Genomic DNA, 22,356 nt, shown 5'->3' with positions numbered 1-22,356 from the left:
TTAATCTGTTTTCTCCTGCCTTGTGAAGGCTTCTTTATTTTAAATAACAGTAAAGATACACAGAGGGAAAGAGTACCGCATGACTACCTTTGAAGCATGCTACTCAGTATTCAAAGAGGGATCCAATGAGAATACCATTCTTAGTTAAATTGAACACTTAAAATACAGATTAATTTGGTGGCAGCAAAATCCTAGGCAATATAGAAGTAGAAAGAAATGCACAAGTATTTCCCCTTAACTTCTTATTTCCATTCTTTTAAGGTTTGGGTGGATGAAGTGTATCCTGCCATAATCTTAATGGACACTAATATAGTTTTCATTTGATAACCTCCTGGGTTTTTTATATAGTTCTAGTGTTCCTTAAAGCATAGCTTCCCAGTGTCAGGGAGAAGAGTGGTCCCTGCCTGGGGATCAGACAGAAACTACACTGCTGAAGTTGCTCCTTACTATGTTGACTCTTCTGAAGAGTGTGGGAGGCTGTGATATGCCTCAAAATCTTTGTCTATACTGCATTTTATCCTCACTTAAAAAGTTACAGAAAGTACATCAAGAGCAATTCTTCACATTTTAGCAAGTGGTGACAAACTGTCGTCTGGAGGGAACTTTCATGAAGTAGTCTGTATCACCACCCACTTCCTCAAACACTCAGTAGATTCTTATGGACTTCTGGAAATTGGATACAGTCAGGAGCAACTGCAGCAGCAGGGTGTGTGCCTGCATCATATCAGCAGGTCTGTGTGTTGTGCTCGCCCCTTCTCTCCCATCAGTATGAAGGATGCATCTCAACCTACAAATATGTCAAATGTGGGACATCTGCAAGTGCAATAGACACCATCAGAGTTAATATTGGGGGACCGAAACAGTGACCTCTCAGCTAAAAGACTGACAGGTTTCAGAGTAGCAGCCGTGTTAGTCTGTATTCGCAAAAAGAAAAGGAGTACTAGTGGCACCTTAGAGACTAACCAATTTATTTGAGCGTAAGGTTTCGTGAGCTACAGCTCACTTCATCGGATGCATTCAGTGGAAAATACAGTGAGGAGATTTATATACACACAGAACATGAAAAAATGGGTGTTGTCATACACACTGTAAGGAGAGTGATCACTTAAGATGAGCTATTATCAGCGGGGGGGCGGGGAGGAACCTTTTGTAGAGATAATCAGGGTGGGCCATTTCCAGCAGTTAACAAGAACGTCTGAGGAAAAGTGGGGGGCGGGGGGGGGGAATAGACATGGGGAAATAGTTTTACTTTGTGTAATGACCCATCCACTCCCAGTCTCTATTCAAGCCTAAAGTTAAAAGACTGAGTCTTTATAGCTTGTGCTAAAGAGAGTCAGGCTCTCAAGCTGAGAGCTGTCACACACTCTCATCCTCTGCAGACTGGGCACAAAAAGGGGACACTTAACACACACTGACAGGTGAATTATACAAAATAAGTGGGTGACAAATGACTGAAATGTGAAAGTATTTTGGAAATTCACACCAGAATATTCTAGATTATCACAATTTTTAAGTACAAAACTTGTTCTAAAAAGAGGTCTTTTCAGTGTGGCAATCACATGCAACCGTAACATCTCCCCACACAGGTGAGTAACAAGGTCTGAATCCCTTGACCTCCTGACATTAGCTGTTCATAGGTTCTCCCTGACATGCTAGTAGTCTCTCACTATATCTCACTCATCCTCTCAGATTCTTGGGTTGGAGCTACTAGGAACCACTTGGTCTGGCTCCCAAGAACTTGACACCGAGATGAGCCAGCAGAATAGTTCTCTCTCTCTCTGTGCAGGGCCCTAGAACTCAACGTTCTGTCAAACTTATCTTACAACAATTAAAAGTTTTCAAGCTATGAACTGTATTCTCTGAATCCTAACCTATATCACTGGATTGTCAAGATGCCAGTTTCCTATTTGACTGCTGACTAAAATTTTATATTATCTTAAAGACAAGTTTTTTTTATATTACTGACTTCTTAGTATTTAGAATATTCTTTATATTACTCTGAAGATTTCCTTTTATATCAATATCAGTTTCTCTAATCCACAATCTCAATTCTTCTCCCATTATCAATGAGAGTTTTGCCAGTAGAAAAAAGGAAGAAGGATCAAATTTTTTCCTTTCTTTCACTGTGCAGTTCTTACCCATAGATTGAGCAAAGCGCTGGTCATCTGTCAGAACGGTTACAAAGTCTGTGAAATTCACCTGCCCATCACCTGCCAGATAAAGGACAGTTCAGCCATGGAGAAAATAAAAGACACGATAGACTATATAAAGTAATAAAACCATCAATTAGAAAATATCATTTATATTAATATGGATTTATTTTAGTTTTCTTCCACCGTTACAATGGATTTTAGCGTCTCTAATTTGAATAAAAATCAAATTATTTAACCAGGTGCCTAGTTATAGAGACACAACCAATCTGATATTCCATACACAGAGAAAATAATATCAGCAGACACTCCAGAAAAAATAGAAAAAAGAGCATGAGGACAGGAAAAATGAAAGCTAAATATATATAGAATGGGTTCTACTCAGTTTGGGATTACGTTTTAGTATCACATATGCAAACATGGGGCCTGATCCTTACAAGTGCTCAGCATGTCTCCAGACCAGGCCTATTAATTATTATTAATTATTTGAATGACTGTAGTGCCTAGAAGTCTTAGTTAGGACCCCATTGTGCCTTGTACAATCACAGAACAAAAAGACAGTCCCTGCCCCTCAAGGGATTTACAATCTACAATCTGTATTCTCACACGCACAAACCCATGCCATCCCAAGTATCTCACACTGACACATGCACACATGTATTCATATGCATACAAGCACATGCTCTGCCACGTTGTCCACAATACTAACTATGCACACACATGCTCCACCAATAAATACGTATTGCTATTCTGAAACCATACCATCAATATCAGCACGATTCAGTGCCTCACAGATTTCTTGATGGGTTACATTAATCCCCACACTGTGCAAAATCAGCTTCAGGCCACGCATCTTAATGCTACCCTCTGTGCTGCTGATAACCTTGAAGACATCTTTGAATGCTGCAAACATATGTAAAGCACAGCAAGTTAGTCAGATTTTTTGTGTGTCCACTGCAATGAAACAACAAGTGTATGTACTGTACTTTCTGAAACAAATGGCTACTATTAACATTGTCTCTATCTACTCTCTTCAGCCTATCTAGCACCAGCCACCTTTTTGTCCCTTTCCAAAAATCTATTTAGGGTGCAAGGGCCTTCTCCATTATAGTCATCTGGTCCTCCCCTCCTGCATCTATCTGCATAATTGGATTCTCCTTCTCACTTTAAACTAAAACTTCTTTCCTTTCTTGACTATATCTCAATTCCTTTCTTACTCTATTATTTTTTATTTTAAAATATTTTAAAAGCCTTTTATTTTGATTTGTAAAACAATGTGTGATACACTTGCTCATTTTCATTCCATTACTACTAGTAACAGCCCCTTTAAATCACCAATGCAAAACAATTTTTAAAACCACGAATTTACATGCCTGAAGACTGAGCTGAAGAAGTGAGTCAAGGAGGTTCTACATTACCTGCTATTTGCTTTTGAGTCAAGGGTTCCTCACGCGCTCCTGGAATATCCAGAAGACTGACGAGACCAGATAGATTTCTGCTCCTGCTGCAAGGACACATATTTAACAACATGACTTCTCCTCGTTGTCTTCCCATCCATGGACAGACCTAGCCCTACCCAGCTTATTAGATCTAGTAAGATCACAGTCCAAGATGACAATATTAATTCAGTATGTTAATTAGAACAGTTCTAATTTGGTATCATTATTTTTAAATCTGTCTCTTTGGCACAGAGCTTTTAGGACTTCCATAGTGGTGCTAGAGCCATGAAAGGGACATGGAGTCTTGATGGGGGAACCACATATCTAGCATTAGTCACAATGTATTTGTGTGGCTGCCCACATATACATAAGCAGAGTCTGAATGAGCTCTCCCCCGACATCTAGCGGTGAGCTGTGGAAAAAGACATCAAACTGATCTCAATTGCACGGACACACCCACCCTGCCTAGGTGCTCAGCATGATGGGATTGCTTGCCCAAATGATCACTTGTGGCTGGTGTTGGGTCCCCAGTCTCCTTGTTATTGGGGCAGGAGTAATAAAGGGTTGTTATCCTTTTTGTGTGAACTGAGGGTAGCAGAATTGTACCTGGCATACCCCAATGAAGCGATTCAGCCTCAACTGAATGGCACTCGCTAGGCAGGTGACATGGGTTCCAGAGCCCAATGAGTTGAGAGAGGGTGGGGACAGGTACTTGTACCTGTTAGCGTGGGCCCTGTTTAAGGGTCCTAGGCACCATTTGATCCTTCCTCTCTCCACAGCATAATAAAAGAGCTAATTTAGACTCATTGGATAGTCTTGTTACACACTGCAGAGCTTAAATCACGGATACCTAGGTCTAAGGCCTTGGCTACACTTGTGAGTTACAGCGTAATAAAGGAGCCCCGGGCGCACTAGCTGACTACCCATCCACACTGGCAAGGCACGTAGAGTGCTCTGACTCTGCGGCTACAGCACTGCTGGTACTCCACCTCGGCAAGTGGAATAACGTTTGCTGCGCCCCGCTGGAGGGCCGCGGCGCCAGTGTGAATGAGGTGTTGCATTACTGCATTCTGATTGAACTCCAGAAACATCCCATAATCCCCTTAAGTGGCTAATCTTGTAATTGTTTTGAACTCACTGTATGAATGCGGATATGCCCTTCAAAGCTCCGTTTCTGACAGCTGGCTCCTTATCTGCTCCGGGACAAAGGAACCATTACTGAGGAATGCTGCTTGCTTTGAGTGAGTAAGAGAGAGGCGGGGGAGGGGAGGGGGGGGTCTGCTGCCGTCTGAACTTACAAGACAGCATGCTGACACACTCTCAGCCCCCCAAAAACCCATTCTCTCTCCCCCCACATACACACAACACACTCCCTGTCACACTCCACCCCACCCCCTGCATTTGAAAAGCATGTTGCAGGCACTTGTATGCTGGGATAGCTATCACAATGCATTGCTCTTTATGGCGTTGCAAGAGCTGCTAATGTGGCCATGCCAGTGCGCTTCCAGCTGAGTGTGAAAACGCTCGGCAGCGTTTTCCCTGCTGCGGTCTCCAAAGGATGGTTTAACTCCCAGCGCTCTAAAACTGCAAGTGTAGTCATGCCCTTGGTATTAGACTTACTTTGGGAGAGTGTCTTTATTGCAAGAGACTGCCCAGTGTGCACCAGCAGTGAGGCTCCCCCACTAACAGCTGAAATCACTGAGAGCTGTGTTAAGTGTGTGTATATAGGGGGCCCTGATGACATCTTGGTGAGTGTCAGTCGGGCAACTGGCAGAGAGGCGTGGCAATCGGCCATTGGAGCAACAAGCGAGTGCCCGAGCAGTGCAGCGTGTAAGGTGCCTCCTTAATTCCCCACCCCCGCCTTCCACACAGGGTGGGAGGTGAACTCTGCAGATGAACCTCTGAACTCTGGGGCTGCACTGGCCAAGGACAGCAACTGTGAGTGGGGTACAGAGAAGGGACAGGCAGGTTAAAGGGACTTTTGGGTTGCTGGACTTAAGACCCTGAGGGGAAAAGGACACTGCCCAACTTACTTGGGGGTGGGTCTTTTGCTCATGGTTTGTGTTTTTGAACCCTAGTTGCGGTGTTTTCCCAAATTAATGCTGAGTTAATTCCCTCCTTTTATTAAAAGGTTTTGCTACACTCAGACTCTGTGCTTGCAAGAGGGGAAGTATTGCCTCTTAAAAGAGCCCAGGGGTGGTGTGTAATTGTCCCAGGTCACTGGATGGGGGCTCAAGCTGGTTTTGTGTTGTATTGTTGAAAAGGAACCCCTAGATACTGAACCTGGCCCTTGTTGCTGCTGGCTCCACCTGGCAGAAGGGTTTTATATAAAGGATTGGTCCTAAATAATTTAAAACAGAATATATGGCTAACAAATGTTTTCCTACATAGCTGGATAAATGGTAAAAGTATGTCACAACCAGAAACATCAAAACTGGCCAGAGATATATTAAACTCTAAATACCTGATTAAAAAAATACAGAGGAAGCTCATCTGCTAAAACAAGAAATCTATATAGCAGGTCAGGCCTTTTCTACTCACTTCTTTGTTGGTACATTCAACCCAGTATCTATCGAGAGGGACGTTTTCTCTGCATCTCTTATGTCCAGATCTGAGACGTGAACCTCAGTTTCAGTATCCAATAGGGATGGAAGCTTCTGTTCCCCGAGTATTTCAAGATCTGAGGATTGCACTAGTGCCTCAGTTTTTAAGAATGTCAGAGGCTCTTCCACTGATGTTTCAAGATGTGAAGATGGCTCCTGAATCTCAAAATGTAACAGAGACAAAAATTCTAGTTCCCCTTCTTCCACCAGCTCTTTCTTCTCTTCTTCTTCCTCCTCCTCCTCCCCACACAGTATGTCAGGATTTGAGCTTTGTACATGGGCTTCAGTTTTTAATGAGGACAGAGGATCCTTCTCCACTGTTAGTATTTCAAGATTTGGGGTTTGCACATGATCCTTAGTATGTACTGGAAATTTAGGATCCTCCGCCTCCTGAAGAGACAGCAGAGCAACAGACACTTGAATCTCCACTTCCTCCTTGACTTGTCTGTCTGCTTTTTCATAGTGCTGTAATAAAGAACAAAAACTCACCATAATTATGGCCATCTACTCTCCAAAATTAAAATTATACTCCTTAGCCAAGAAAACTGCTGTCTCAACACAGCACCCAATATAAACCTTCATCATGAGCCAAGTAACTCTCTCCTTAGGCAGACTGCTCACTCAGCTGCTGCTACTTTATGTGGGCAACAGCTTGCCCCTGGCAAGAGTAAGGCCAAGTAAGGCCAAGAATATCCCAGAGGCAAAGATGTGGTTATGACCTAACGTCACAGGTTGGTGCAGAACATCTGCTGACTAATCTTAATATAGCAGACATAGAATGAACCACTTACGGCCCTCCTTACAAAAAGATGCAGAACAATGACAGAAACAGGACTAGATGCAACTAGTATATTTTGTGCATACATTCCACTTACATACAGTTACTACTGCACATAAGCTGTTCAAATGCACTCCTGCAACACAATCTAAAAGGACATTTGGAAAAATAGTAGTTCTATTGGAGGTCTGAGAGTCATAGCCAAAGGCATGATAATATATAGAAATTATACAGATATATATAGTTTTAAAATATAAAATTAGACTGTGATGCATTATTAATTATGTGACTTGTGTGCATGGTTCTTTTCCACCAACCAAGATAGGGTCCCTGCCCTGAGAAGTTTTACAACAGCCATCACAAATACATCATCAGTACATCTATGATAAATTAAGTACATTAATTCAACTAAAGAGTCAGTCACCTAAAAAAAAAAAAATCACATTTGTCTGAATTGTTTTTCAAGTTAACACCAAAGACGAATATACCTAAAAGAGGTTAGAAAAAAATATTTTCTTTATTTTTCAGTCTGTTCACTTTGTGAACTTGAGGGCTGTGTGTGTGTGAGGTCAGCAGGTTTCCCTTGTTTGTTCCCTTTCAGAGGGGAGAGAGGCATTTCTAAGTATAGAGGAATGTGTGACTAAAATCACAGGACGATTCAATGGCAAGTGTAGTATAGGGAACAAGTTTTAACTCATTTTTCTGTATTGACTTGATTTCCGTTAACAATTAAATATTATAGAGAATAATAATAATAATATAATGTAACACAGCAGTGTCTTCTAGTTTTAACAAACAATACCGAACCATAAAAAGCTTTGATAATATAGACCTCATTCCAATTAGTAAACTGTTTCTCCTTCAAGCCCTTCCACAACTCTGCCCGTTATCACTGACCCAAACCCTTTTACCCTGCTAGAGAAGCCTCTCTCACTGCTCCCTTAGTATATTTTCCACACTGTCATCAAGTTATACTCTCCCTCCTCTCAATTCCTTCCTCAGAAATCCCACTTCTCCTCATAATTCTTAACTGATTACTGATGTCAACAATATTGTCACCAACCCATTCCCTATTTTTGTTTTAAAAAGATACTTTAAGAAAAAACTTTTGCCTGAGTTGCCCTAGTATATTTTGTAATATCAGTCTATTATTCTATAAGCTGTGTCACAGGGTATGCTTAGTTTTCAGAGGAACAGCCGTGGTAGCCTGTATCTGCAAAAAGAAAAGGAGGACTTGTGGCACCTTAGAGACTAAATTTGTTAGTCTCTAAGGTGCCACAAGTCCTCCTTTTCTCTTAGCTTTTAAGAGGGTTAAGGAACACCCTAACCTGTGCCAGGTTTAGCCCATCCTCCCACTGAGAAGGAAATGACATCAGGGTGCACAAGACAGGAGATGTGACTAGAAACCAGGCCTGTTGGGAAATATAAGGGCTGCCTAAGTTCAATCCAACCATAGGCACCCATGGAGAAAAAATGGTGGGTGCTGAACACCCACCGGCAGCCCCCCTATCAGCACCTCTTCCTCCCCCCAGGTGCCTCCTGTCCACTTGCAGGCCCCGCCAATCAGCACCTCCCCCTCCCTCCCCACGCCTTCCGCCCACCACAGTCAGATGTTTCACAGCACGCAGGAGGCTCTGGGGGGGAGGAGGGAGAAGCAAGGAGGCGGCGTACTTGAGTGAGGGGTGGAATGGGGCGGGAAGAGGTGGGGTGGGGGTGGATGGAGACAGATGGGGGTGAGGCTTTGCAGGAGGGGGTGGAATGGGGGCGGGGCTTGGGGCAGATCCAGGGGTCGAGAACCCCCCGGCACATTGTAAATTATGAATCCAACAGATGTTTGGGAAGAGAGCAGGTGATAACTCTCCAGAGCTCCTAGGCAGAAGGCCTGTTCCAGAGACTTCAGGACGCATTACCTTGCTGGATGAGAATCCACAACTTGGAGGACTGCAAAGAAGAGGAACCCCTGATAAAGGACTGGGAAGACTTTTGAGCCAAGAGAGAAGACTACATGGTTGCTGAAGCCCATTATAAACTAAAAGGACTGGCTTAGCCAACGAACGAGGGCTGGAAGCTTTTCTGACAATTTTATAGTATTAAATCACATCAAGAAGGGGAGCCATATTACGAAAACACCAATTGTGTTATCCTTGTATACAAATTTTAAAGAGTTCTTTAAAATGTCCCTTCACATTTCAAAAGCATTTATTTTTCATAGCATAATATATACACTTAAAACGAAAAAGAACAAATTGAGAGATCCGAATTAACAGATGCTCAGCTGTCTCCATTGCATAATTTTCCCTTCTCAGGTCCTCACAGAGGACCAGTATTGGGTGTACAATGGCAATGGGCCGACACTGGGAAGGGGCCCATTATGGACCCATCTAACCCACCCACATGACCAGGTCTGGCCCCTCACACGGGCCAGTCCAGTGCCTAGGCCTTGCTCTGTAAGTGGCTCCCAGCCAGCAGGTCCTGCTTTGCCTGTAGGGGGCTTGCCACCCAGCAGCCAAGCTCTGCCATGAAGGCTGCCAGTGCAGGGCTGGTGGGTGTTTCTGCCCTGGGTGGGCTCTTGGGAGTCATGTCCCAGGGGTCTGCCCTTCTCCCCAGTGCAGCGCCTAGCAGTCTGCTGCCTGCCACCTGTGGGGCCTCACCCACCTCCCCAGGGCCGAGCTGCCTGGGCCCGGTGCACAGGCTGGTCTGGTCTCGGCCGGGGAAAGTGGAAGAGAGGGATGCAGAGCAGGGGGCTTGGCCAGCCCCACCAGGCAATTGGGTCCTGGGGGAGCCTCGCCCAGACAGGCCCCACTCCCGCTTTGACCTGGCTGATCACACTGCTCCGGAGGGTCCAGAGTGAACCCCACTCCGGGACCGGCCATGCTGCCAGCTCAGCCCAGCGGATAGAGCCACCTCCAAGCTGCTGGGGGAAGGGCACAGGAGAGTGGTTTTCTGGGGGACATGTGGGGGGTGCTGAGCAGTGAGGGGATGGGGGGTGCTGGGCAGTGGGGAAGATTTGTGTGTTTTGGGGCGCTGTGTGTTTTGAGTCTCTGGGGTTCTGTGGGGGGGGGCAGTTGTGGTGGTGGGGCTCTGGGGAAGGTGCTGGGCGGGCGGGGGGGTCTATGGACAGGGAGGCCTTGCGGGGGGGGCGGGGCTGGGCAGTGCAGTCCCACCCCCAAGAGGAAGGGGCAAGATGCCAGTGCAGAGCTGTGTGGGCCAATGTTCGTCTGCTTGTTTGTAAACAATGCCCTCGTGCTCGGCTGGATGGAACAGGACTGCCCCCGATGCACCATGCCCCATTTACCCTGTCCAGCCCCTCACTCTGGGGACCAACCTCCCTCCACCGTTTCCCCGTGCCATGTCCCATTGCCCCATGGGGGCCCACAAAAGGTTAATCCGGCCTTTCAGAGGACGAGTGAGCCACACGAGTGTGTATTTTGTCCTCACTCTTGTACCCAGCAGAGTTTACCTGGAGAAGGTAATACAAACTGGGGCTCTATTTCCTTTCCTGGAAATTCCACTCCATATCAGGAATCCCTTCCAAGGAAATTACTAGGACTGCTGTGGCCAAGGAGAGTCCTTGGAAATGCAGCTCCAGCGTGGTTCTGCACATTTCCCGATGGGCCCTGTGGCCAAGTCTGCTGCATCAGAGTTGGGGTGAAACCCAACAGAAAGATTACGAAGCAACTATGAAGGAATCCTCAGAGATTTTCTCCCCATGAGCTTCCTCCTGAACTTTTTACCACAGGAAAGAATGATCTAGTCCTCAGTCTATGGGAAGTTTCCTGAGTAAGGAACTGGTAAAACCTCAGGATCTGGCTCTGTGAAGTGATCTGAAAAGCAGATTTGGCTGAATTTTTTTCAAAGGAGTTTAAGGAACTGGGCACCCAAATCTCATTGAAATTCAATGGAAGTTTGGCACTTAACTCCCTTAGGCTTCTTTGAAAATCCCAGTCTTTTTCTACATTGGCTATCTACACAGGACGGGACATAACATCCAAAAATGGCACTTCAGACTTTTTATGTTGTTACCATAGTCACATTCACTGGGTAGGTTAAAGGCACAAGGCTACTTACTCACAGTGCACTCCACCCATGATTATGGCCCAATAATACACACCATGGCATAGCTTAATTGATTTAAAAATACATATATAGCTTAAGGTAGCACCCACTGCAGCAGGTCCTTCTGGCCACGTGATTTCCTGGTTTGATTCTTCACCTTCCTTCTTAGATTCACCAGCCCACTCTGGATGAACTTTGTTTGAACAACATCTGCAACATGAGATATAAGAAAGAGATTAGCAGATGTCAAACTTTTACCAATGCACAGGTAGGGCTGGTGCCTTAATAGCAGTTGGAAAACACCACGTTTAGGGTGCTGGGAGTTGAGATATCCAACTACAGCATCTTAACAAAGTGCTCTTTGGAGCTATGCATGTGGCTTGATGGAAAAGTACCCCAACGTAAGTATTAACAAGAAAAGAGTAAAATGGAGCAATTAGGTCTCCAATATAAAGATCCACATCCACACACTGAGATTTGGCAACCTCCAAAAGACAATCATTTCTGAATTTCCTTCTTTAATAGCCCAGTGTTAAACTTATTTATTTGAGTCTCTAAGGTGCCACAAGTACTCCTTTTCTTTTTGCGAATACAGACTAACACGGCTGTTACTCTGAAACCAGTGTTAAACTATGCACTGCATAGTTTGGATAACATGAAAGGCAGCGTTTAAAAGAAATCAGACATTTGAATCATCTACTAGCCCTGCCTAAAGTAATATAACAGGGGCAGCCAAACTTACTGACCCTCCGAGCCACATATGACAATTTTCAGAAGTTCAAGAGCTGGGGCATGCCTGCCGGGGCTCGGGGCTTCAGCCCCCCCGGGAAACACCTGTCAGGACTCGGGGCTTTAGCCTTTTGGGGAGGGGGGTCTCGGGTTTCAGCCTGCCTCCTGCTGAAGCCCTGAGCCCTAGCAGGCATGCCCCCTAGGGGTGAAGCTTTGAGACCCTCCTCCCTGCTGGATGGCAGGGCACATGGGGTCACATGCCCCCCCAGATTTTTGCCAGGATTTGCTGGCCCAGCTTGGTCACATCGTGCCCCCTCCTTGCACGGCAGCTGCTGGAGTTGGCAAGCTGGGAGTTGAGGCCGGGGGGAGAGGCAGCCACAAACAGCGTGGAGCTGCAGGGAGAACTGCTGATGGTAAGAGGGGAGGTGTGCCTGGGGGAGGACATGACTTAAGCTGTTGGGGGGTGAACCTTTAACCTGTAACCCCCCACTCCCATCATGCACCGCTAACCTCTGGCAAAGAGCCCCTAGCCTCACAACCCCACCACAGGGCAGAAATTCCGAGCTTCCCCCACGTAATCTGGTAGACAGATAATGGGGAGGCCAGTGGGGCTCTGCAAGATGCACTTTAACTGTAAAAGAGCCACATGCAGCTCACAAGCTGCGGTTTGGCCACCCCAGTAATGTAATATTTAGCACTTTTATAAAGCTTTTAATCTTCAAAACACTTTACAAACTGACAAATTACACATAGGCGCCAACTGCCTGATTTCCCAGGGAGGGGAGCTCGATCCCTGCTCTGTCCCAGGCCCCGCCATCACTCCACTCCTTCCCCCAAAGCCCCACCCTTGCCCCGTCTCTTCTTGCCCCTGTTCCACCCCCTCCCATGAGGGTACCCTATCAACAACTGGTGCTTCCCCATACTGGGGGGGCACGATCTAAATTGGAGATCATATGTCCCTGCCCAGCCAACACCTCTGCCCCCACGCCCAGCCCAGGGCCACCACGCTCTCCCCACCGCACATTACTGGGGGGGGGGGGGCTCTGTCCTCCCACTGTGCCTGACACCCCCCCCCCCCACAGCACGTTCCTCTGCTCTCCCTGGAGGGAGACAGCCCAGGTGGGGAGCGGGAGGGAGCCGCTTCTAATGCCGGCCCCTCCAGGTCACTGCTCTGCAGCCCAGCAGCTGCCCAAAAGAGCCTGACTGTGGACGCGGCTTCCACTCCCTGCCTGGGCTCAGCTGCTGGGGACCATGACTGAATGAGCTGAAAACGTGCTGGGGGGGAAGGGGAGCTCTGGCTCACTTGCCCCTGGTCCCCAGAAGCCAAGCCCAGGTGGGGAACGGAAGCTGCCTCCCCAGCCAGGCTCTTTCAGGCAGCTGCCAGCCCGCCACACTGCAGAGCAGCATCCCAGCGGACGGAAGGGGCTAGTCCTACCCCTTCCACTCCCCGGCATCTGGGGAAGTCCCCTCTGACATCGCCCAGCCCTGCCTCACCTCTGCCCATCCCCTCCCCACACCTCTTCCTGCCTCCCAACTCCTCCCCCTCCCCCCAGCGCCTCCTACACGCTGCTGAACAGCTGATCGTGGCCCACAGATGGGTGCTGAGCAGCCACTATTTTTTTTTCCAACGCCTATGAAATTACATAAAAACCAAACAGTATTCATTTTTGGCAGTCTTGGTTTTAGGATTTTCAGGGTGCACTGAATTGATGGGGTTAGGCTTGCAGACCCCCATAAATCCACAGTATAGCTTTCCAAAGTTATCATCCTCACTTTCAAAATTCTCCATAACTCCATACCAGCCTACATCAACTCTTATATCCATTCCTACTCTTCTTTTCTCTCTACCTAAATATGCTTTTTTCTACCTGTCCCCTACACTGAAAATTAATTCCAGTTATAATGAGTAGGGCTCCATGTATGTCATGGAGGTTGTGGAAGTCACGGATTCCGTGACCTTCCACTACCTCTGTGACTTCTGCAGCGGCCAATGTGGCTGACCCCAGGGCCAGCTGGTCAGGTGGCCCCAGGGACAGCCACACCGGCCACTGCTGGAGCAGCTCTGCAGCCAGCCGCACTGACTGCTGCTTGGACAGCCCTGGGAAGCTGGCCTGGGGACCGCCTGAGCAGCAGCTAGTGCAGCTGACCCAAGGAACCGTTGGTGCTGCTTGCCCCGGACACCCCCCTTCCCAGCAGCAGCCCCCTGACAGGGGTATTTATAGTATAAATCAAGGACAGGTAACAGGCTGTGAATTTTTGTTTATTGTCCATAACCTGTCCATGACTTTTTACTAAAAATACCCATGACTAAATCGTAGCTTTTATAGTGACGATATGACATCTTGTGCTTATATTTTGTATTGAACTGTATTTTATCACCTCATTGCTTTAGACTACAAACTCTCCATCTTCATTACTGGATCCTGTCTGTCTGCCACCCACATAGTGTCTTACATACAGAAGTGGCAAATTCTTTAGAAGCAAAAATATGGCTTACCTTAGAACAGATTCATTGTCCTGTGGAGGGCCAACACAGCAGAAGAATAATCTCCATCTCCCTGTAAATGGAATAGCACAAGATTAAGTGATAGTCAAAATGTCCATAAGATGACAGCCAGGGCATAATGTTTCAGCTTTGTTTGTGTGTGACTGGGCAATAGATGGCTTCCAAAGACACCAAGGGACCCACAATACTATTGCCAACTAAAGCATGGCTTCTTTAGGACAAGGAGTAGAGGCCTTTGGTTTTAGAGCTAAAGGATCACGGCTCTGATTCTGGCTTTCTAGAGGTATGCATGTGGTTTATATCATAATGGTATCTGTTGTCTGCATAGTACGTTTACATTACAAAGGGTTTTTGCCTTTAACTTTATTCATGTTAGGGACTCCAGGAAGATATACATTAAGCATGGAAAAGGTAGAGTCAAGCTCTGGGTTTAACTGAGCTCTAAGAATCTAATCACAAACTGGGATTTGCCAACTATTTTCATACGCAGATTGTCAAACAACTCCCCTGACTCCCCATTTATTTCAGGGTCACCTCTAAACTGTTCCCCTTAAAGTCTTCCATGGACTTGCTTCACTGTAACTCACAGACCTCATCACTTGTGTTCTCTACACTCCTGAAGAATAGGAGGGAGTGAATGGAAAGGTGTAGCAGAGTGAAGGGATGTGACTGGGAAGCAGGGGGAAATGTGCAGGAAGGTGATGGGGTGTAATTGAAGAGACAGAAGGACAAGGTAGTTGAGTGAGCAGGAGGAAGGGGTGATTGAGGACAAAGTGTGAAGGCTAAGAGGTTACAGAATATCAGGGTTCAAAGGGACCTCAGGAGGTCATCTAGTCCAAAGCAGGACCAATCCCCAATTTTTGCCTCAGATCCCTAAATGGCCCCCTCAAGGATTGAACTCACACCCCTGGGTTTAGCAGGCCAATGCTCAAACCACTGAGCTATCTGTCCCCAGGCACTAAGAACAAGGCGTTTGGGGATTTCTGAGGAAGACAGGGTGTAGGTGACGGTGTGGTTTTCAAGGCATGTAACTGAAAATGGGGTGTAGGGACAGGAGGACAGCCTGTGGGGACAAGGTGACTGAAGACAAGGTGCGGGGGCAAGGGGCGAGAGCACCGGGTGATTCAGAACAAGGTGTGGGGGTAGAGGAAGGCAGTAACTGAGAAAATCGGGGGCAGGGGGGTGCGCGGGGTGATTGAGGAGCACAGGGTAAAGACACAGGAGGGAGGGAGGTCTATGTGGGGGCAGCGGCCCCTGAGGAGCGCAGGGTGTCAGTGCAGGGATTACGCAGCAGCACCGGGCGGGAGGTCTGGGGGGGGCAGCAGGAGTGAGCTAGCGGGACAGGGTTGGTGGAAGGCGCGGGAAGTGTCTGTGTGTGGGCGGGAGTGGCTGAGGAGTACAGGGAGGCCACGGGAAGGGAGGGACGGGCGCCTTCCCGCCCCTTTGCCCTGCTCTCTCCCTCACTCTCTAGCGCCCCTGGCCGAGCGCCGCTCTCACCTACGCTCCCCATGGCGCCTCCACTCCTAGCCGGCGCCGCATCCCGGACCCCGCCCCAGCGCCGACCGCGCGCTACGTCAAGAAGAGAAACTGTGACCGAGCTTCGACAAGCGCTGACGTTGCAAAAACCCGCCACGCGCCGGCGGGCGCATTTCTGCGCGTGCGCCACCGGCCCGGCACTGACTCCGCCCCCGCCCCTCCCTGCCTGCACGCACCGCCCAGCTCCGCCCCGAGGTGAACAGGAGCCGCACAGCAGCACGTGACAGCGTTTGTCCGTAACCAGCAGGACGGAGTGCAGCGGGACCGCGGGGAAAGCTGGGGGAGGGAGCTCGCCCTGAGAGAGTAACCGCAGCTCCGGGCGTCTTCTGCCCCTTCTAGCAGAAGGGTCACCCTGGTTGTTCCACGCCCGGAGCTGGTTTAGACCATAGTATTCGGTTATGACCCAAATTATCTCCGGGTGACTGTCACTCACAGTACCAGCGGCCGCAGGTGTACCTGCAAAGATCAGTAACCGTCCAGCATAAAACAGAGGCACTGAATTTGTTTGCAGTGATGGTGGCTTTACTGGGGGCATCGTTTACCTAGGCAATAAAATCAGGTTAGAGGGTGGTTGTTTTTTTAAAGGTTTAAAAGTTTGGAAATTATTAGGAAAGTGTGTCTGGCTGTGCTGTAGCAGTTGGCAGTGCTTGGTTGACAGAGTTTTTTGGGGAAAAACAAGCATTTGAAGATCTGGATACTCCAGACATGCTGCTTTGGATTAGATGTTCCAAAGTCTGAAACATGCTATTGATTGTCTAATAAATTAGCTGAGGTACTTCAGATGAACTGTAGCTAGTAACAGCTATATGCTTTGTTTTGCTGTTTATTTCAGCTTTCAATAAACTGGTGTTTTGAGGTTCGTTTTAAAGAAGGTATCTTTGATGGGTAGTAAAGTTAAATACCTCCCCCCCGGTAGTCTGGAGAAGAAAGTGCAAGTTTGTATGTTTGATGTATGTAGTGTGTTGAGATGCAGTGGCCTGTAACAGGTTGTATATATGCTGCTGTGCTTAGCCAGACACGGACTTGCTATTGGAAAAGGGAAAATATAGATGTTCATTTCTGCTTTCCAGTAATCAATGTTCTAAGGCTCACAAAAAAGCTGTATTCATCATAGGAAGGTGTGTTTGAGGAATTAATAAAAGGGGGAGAAAATAGAGGAATTCTATTCTGTGACACCCCACAGAAACTCAAGGCATGGCTACACTTGCGAGTTAGAGCGCATTAAAGCAGCCCCGGACACCCTGACTCACGGCGCGTCCACACTGGCAAGGCACGTAGAGTGCCCAGATTCCACAGCTAGAGCGCTCCTGGTAATCCACCTCGGCGAGTAGAATAATGTTTGATGTGCCCCCGCTGGAGCGTCACAGCGCCAGTGTGGACGCCCTGGTCTGTTAATGCGCTCTGATCGGTCTCCAGAAGTGTCCCACAATGCCTGTTCTAGCCACTCTGGTCATCACTTTGAACTCTACTGCCTTGCCCTCAGATGACCATTTGTCAGACCTGCCCTTTAAATTCTCTGGGAATTTTGAAAATCCCTTTCCTGTTTGCTCAGTCAGGCATGGAATGCTCTCAGCGAATCTTTCCAGATGACCATGCCTTCATGTGCCAGGCGATCCCCAGTGTGGAGCAATGGCGAGGTGCTGGACCTTATCAGTGTTTGGAGGGAGGAAGCTGTCCAGTCCCAGCTGCGCTCCAGCTATAGGAATTACGATACCTTTGGGCAAATATCAAGAGACATGATGGAAAGGGGCTATGGCTGGGACACACAGCAGTGCAAAGTTAAAGTGAAGGAGCTGCAGAATGCCTACCGCAAAGCCCGCAAGGCAAACAGCCGCTCTGGTGGTGTATCCGCGACCTGCCGTTTCTACAAAGAGCTAGACGCGATACTTGGGAGTGACCCTACCTCCACTCCGAGGACCACCATGGACACTTCAGAGCCCAGTTCAACAAGACAGGGGGAGGAGGAGGAAGACGACACCCCGGAATCCCTAGATGCCTGCAGCCAGGAGCTGTTCTCAAGCCAGGAGGAAGGTAGTCAGTCGCGGCAGCCAGTGCTTGGGGAAGGACAAACACCAGAGGAGGTTCCCAGTAAACAGCTTTTATTTTGGGAAGGACGTTATTCAGTGCGGGCTCTTGAGGCGAGGAGGGTTAGGGCTGCATGCATGCGTAGATGAGGAATAGGGTATTGATGTGCTCTCTCACATCACAGTAGTCAGCCTCAGTGATCTCTTCAAAGGTCTCATCCAGAAGTTGGGCAATGCGCTTACGCAGGTTTCTTGGGAGAGCCACTGTGGTCCTTGTCCCAGTCAGGCTAACATGTCTGCACCACTATGCTCTGAGGGGCGGGGGGACCATTGCTGCACACAGGCAAGATGCATATGGGCCAGGGCAGAAGCCGCATTGTAGTAGAAGACCCTTCCTTGCTTCCCAGGTCACCCTCAGCAGCGAGATATCTTCCAGGATGAACTCCTGGGGAAAATGTGAGGAGAGTGTTCAGTAGAGGGGCCCACTGCAGCTGTTGGCTCTCCCCAAGGCACAGAAACCCAGAGGACAGTATGGCTATGAAAAAATCAGTCCCCCTTGACCCTGTGCTTACTCACCATTTTGGGATTCCCGTGGGTTATGTGTGCTCGCTTTGGGACGGGCAAATTCTGCTATTGTGTAGAGACTGTGCTTGCCCTTAAGTATGGGGAAATCATTGTCTGGTGTGAACAATGCTGCCTCTGTTAAGTGTTGCATTTTACCTTTACAGATGCAACCTTGAGATCTCAGCTGTCTGTGTTATCACCAGCGGAGAGACTGCAAAGACTCAGGAAGAGGCCACAAAAAAGCAAAGAAGACATGCTGCAAGAAGTGATGCAGCAATCTCCTAAAGAGAATCAAAAAGTGCAGGAGTGGAGGGAGAGCAAAAGCAGGATCCGCCAGGAAAACGCAGTGCACCGATGGCAAAGCACGGAGCTCCGGCAGCAAAGCACGGATCGACTGATAAGCATCATGGAGCGCCAAGCGGACTCGATCCAGATGCTGGAAGCCATACAGGCGGAGTGCTACCATGCCCATCACCCCTCTACAGCCCTTGTCCCAAAACTCTTTGCCTTGTGTCCCCATGTCACCTCCAACCCACTTTCCCCAACATCCGGGTTCTTATCACCACCAGCTGCCTCCAGTACCTGTAGCTTCACCACCCAGCTCTGAAAACTACGACCCTTACCCACTGCACTCAACCCCCGTCACCATGCATTATAACCATCCTGAAGTGCAGCACTCATTGCATAGCACTCCAGACAGGAAGGCTGAATATGATAACAGGACAGATGCAAATCTGTGATAGTACCGTTCTCCACCCCACCCCCTTGCCCTTTCTGTTTCCCAAGCAGTTTTGTTTCTTTTCAATAAATGGATTTTCTTTTCAATTAATGGGGTTTTTTGGCTTTGAAAACATTCTTTATTATTGCATAAAGTAAAAGATACCTTAGCCCAGGAAAGCAAAAGGCATTGCAAGTCAACATAGCAAACACGGATTCCTACTAACATTGGAACCACTGCACTTCACTCCCATGCAGGGCACCAAACATTACTGGTGGCTTTCAGCCTCAAATTGCTCCCCCAAGGTATCCCTAATCCTTGCAGCCCCGCGCTGGGCCCCTCTAATAGCCCTGCTCTCTGGCTGTTCAGATTCAGCCTCCAGGTGTTGAACCTCCAAGTTCCATGCCTCAGTGAATCTTTCACCCTTCCCTTCACAAATGTTATGGCGGGTACAGCACGCGGATATAACCTTGGGGATGTTGTCATAGGCCAGGTCCAGCTTCCCATACAGAGAGCACCAAAGCAGCCCTTTAAACAGCCAAAAGCACACTCCACAGTCATTCTGCACCTGTTGTTGAACTGCTTCTTGCTGCTGTCAAGGCTCCCTGTCTAGGGTTTCATGAGCCAAGGCATTAAAGGGTAAGTGGGGTCTAAACGATCACAGTGGGCATTTTGACTTCCCCTATGGTAATCTTCTGGTCTGGGAAAAAAGTCCCAGCTTGCAGCTTCCTGAACAGGCCAGTGTACCGAAAGATGAGTGCGTCATGCACCTTTCCAGGACAGCCTGCATTAATGTCAATGAAACGCCCAGGGTGATCCACAAGCGCCTGCAGAACCATAGAGAAATACCTCTTCCAATTAACTTACTTGGAGGCTAGGTGGGCTGGTGCCAGAATAGGAATATGCGTCCCATCTATCACCCCTCCGCCGTTAGGGGAACCCATTTGTGCAAAGCCAGCCACAATGTCATGCACATTACCCAGAGTCATGGTTCTTCTGAGCAGGATGTGATTAATGGCCCTGCAAACTAGCATCAATACGATTCCAACGGTCAACTTTCCCACTCCAAACTGGTTAGCGACCAATCAGAAGCTGTCAAGTTGCCAGCTTCCAGATTGCAATAGCCACCTGCTGCTCCACCGTCAGGGCAGCTCTCAATCTCGTGTTCTTGCGCCATAGGGTGGGGGTGAGCTCATCACACAGTCCCATGAAAGTGGCTTTTCTCATCCGAAAGTTCTGCAGCCACTGCTCGTCATCCCAGACTTGCATGACGATGTGATCCCACCACTCAGTGCTTGTTTCCCGAGCCCAAAAGTGGTGTTCCACGATGGTGAGCATGTCCGTGAATGCCACAAGCAATCTCGTGTCGTATGCGTTACTTGAGTCGATATCATCGTTGGAGTCCTCACTGACAGTTTGGATCTTAAGGAGTAACTTGATTGCCAAATGTGATGTGCTGGCGAGACTTATCAGCATATTCCTCAGCAGTTCGGGCTCCATTCCCGCAGACTGAAAGGGAAGACAGAGCACACAGTACAAAAAATGTTGAAAGATGGTGACAAATGTGGACGGAAGCACAGGGATTGCTGGGATGCAAACCGATGCATCATGGGGTGTTGGGACAGGTCCCAGAATGCCCCGCACCCTCCACCCCCTTCCCACAAGCCACAGCACCAGAATGGGAAGAGGTGCTCTGTGGGATGGCTGCCCATAATGCACCTCTCCCAGTGCCACTGCAAATGCCTCAAATGTGGCCACGTCAGTGCACGTGCAGCTGTCAGTGTGGACAGACTGCAGCGCTTTCCCTACTGCGCTCTCCGAAGGCTGGTTTAACTCAAAGTGCTCTACATCTGCAAGTGTAGCCATGCCCATAAGTTGCCAGACAGTCAGTGTGGGCTCTCCAGCCATAAGTTGTTAGGAAGTAGGGATAACAGAGGTGGCATGGGTGTGTTGTTGTTTCAGAGTAGGGAAAAACAGTAGAGAAAAAATCTGTATGAGAGGGAGAGTTGGTTTGTGAGGCTTTAAAGCCTGTCAGAAAGGGGGTGGATTAAAACTCTAGCCCAATACTGTGACAAACTTCACTTATTTTCCTCCAAAGGGAAATAGGTTCCCTTGTTTTTTTTCTGAATGAAAGGAGTAAGAAAAAAGGTTTATAGTTCTAGAATCAAAGATCTTGCTTTTCTTCTGTTTTATGAGAAGAAAAGAAATACTCTGTAGATATTCCTTTTGATAAGGTCCAGTTGTTCAAGAGCATGCCCTGAAAACTGGAAGGAACACTGCTTTCCTTGTTATTAAATTTGGAGTGGCTTGCATAATAAAGATTTCAGGGGGGAAAACCATGCACACCCATATCTTTGGCTTCCTTTCAGTAATTACTGATCATTTGGCGAATGTCTTATAATAAAAACTGCAAATAAGTAAATAATAAAGTTACAAAGAGGGGAAAGCATGAGGCTATATTGGTTGTGTATATGCTGGAAAATGTATCACAAGCTGCCAGCTCTGAGTTGCTGTTTTGCTGGAGGGTGAGTGGAAAGTATGGCTGAGCAGGAAACAAAGCAAATGATTGGAATGATTATCAGAAACAGTTGGATAGTACCTACCCCAGGACAGGCCCAACAAAGAAAGTAACAGAACACCACTAGCCGTCACCTTCAGCCCCCAACTTAAACCTCTCCAGCGCATCATCAAGGATCTACAACCTATCCTGAAGGACGATCTCTCACTTTCACAGATCTTGGGAGACAGGCCAGTCCTCGCTTACCAACAGCCCCCCATCCTGAAGCGAATACTCACCAGCAACCACACAACAAAAACACTAACCCAGGAACCTATCCTTGCAACAAAGCCCATTGCCAACTCTGTCCACATATCTATTCAAGGGACACCATCATAGGACCTAATCACATCAGCCACACCATAAGAGGCTCATTCACCTGCACATCTACCAATGTGATATATGCCATCATGTGCCAACAATGCCTCTCTGCCACGTACATTGGCCAAACCGGACAATCTCTATGCAAAAGAATAAATGGACACAAATCAGACATCAAGAATTATAACCTTCAAAAACCAGTTAGAGAACACTTCAGCCTCCCTGGTCACTCAATTTCAGACCTAAAAGTCGCAATTCTCCAACAAAAAAACTTCAAAAAAGACTCCAGTAAGAAACTGCAGAATTGGAATTAATTTTGCAAACTGGACACCATTAAATTAGGCTTGAATAAAGACTGGGAGTGGATGGGTCATT

General features: G+C 47.7%; 2 protein-coding genes across 2 annotated transcripts; one reads left to right on the top strand and one right to left on the bottom strand.

Moving 5' to 3' along the window:
* Positions 1–1,953: 1,953 nt before the first annotated feature.
* On the bottom strand, positions 1,954–16,332 carry LOC141981851 (uncharacterized). The gene is made up of 7 exons (XM_074943486.1): positions 15,759–16,332; positions 14,253–14,313; positions 11,137–11,236; positions 6,131–6,657; positions 3,569–3,654; positions 2,913–3,053; positions 1,954–2,210 (listed from the first exon to the last, which is right to left on the bottom strand). Exons 1-7 carry the CDS (start codon positions 16,330–16,332, stop codon positions 1,954–1,956), a joined length of 1,746 nt encoding a protein of 581 aa, XP_074799587.1.
* A 1,057-nt stretch (positions 16,333–17,389) lies between these two features.
* On the top strand, positions 17,390–19,138 carry LOC141981850 (uncharacterized). The gene is made up of 2 exons (XM_074943485.1): positions 17,390–17,828; positions 18,550–19,138. Exons 1-2 carry the CDS (start codon positions 17,390–17,392, stop codon positions 18,990–18,992), a joined length of 882 nt encoding a protein of 293 aa, XP_074799586.1. The 3' UTR covers positions 18,993–19,138.
* Positions 19,139–22,356: the final 3,218 nt, after the last annotated feature.

Source organism: Natator depressus, chromosome 2 (assembly GCF_965152275.1).
Source record: "Natator depressus isolate rNatDep1 chromosome 2, rNatDep2.hap1, whole genome shotgun sequence".
In the NCBI taxonomy this organism is placed as follows: domain Eukaryota; kingdom Metazoa; phylum Chordata; order Testudines; family Cheloniidae; genus Natator; species Natator depressus.
This window is presented reverse-complemented; position numbering and strand designations above follow the sequence as displayed.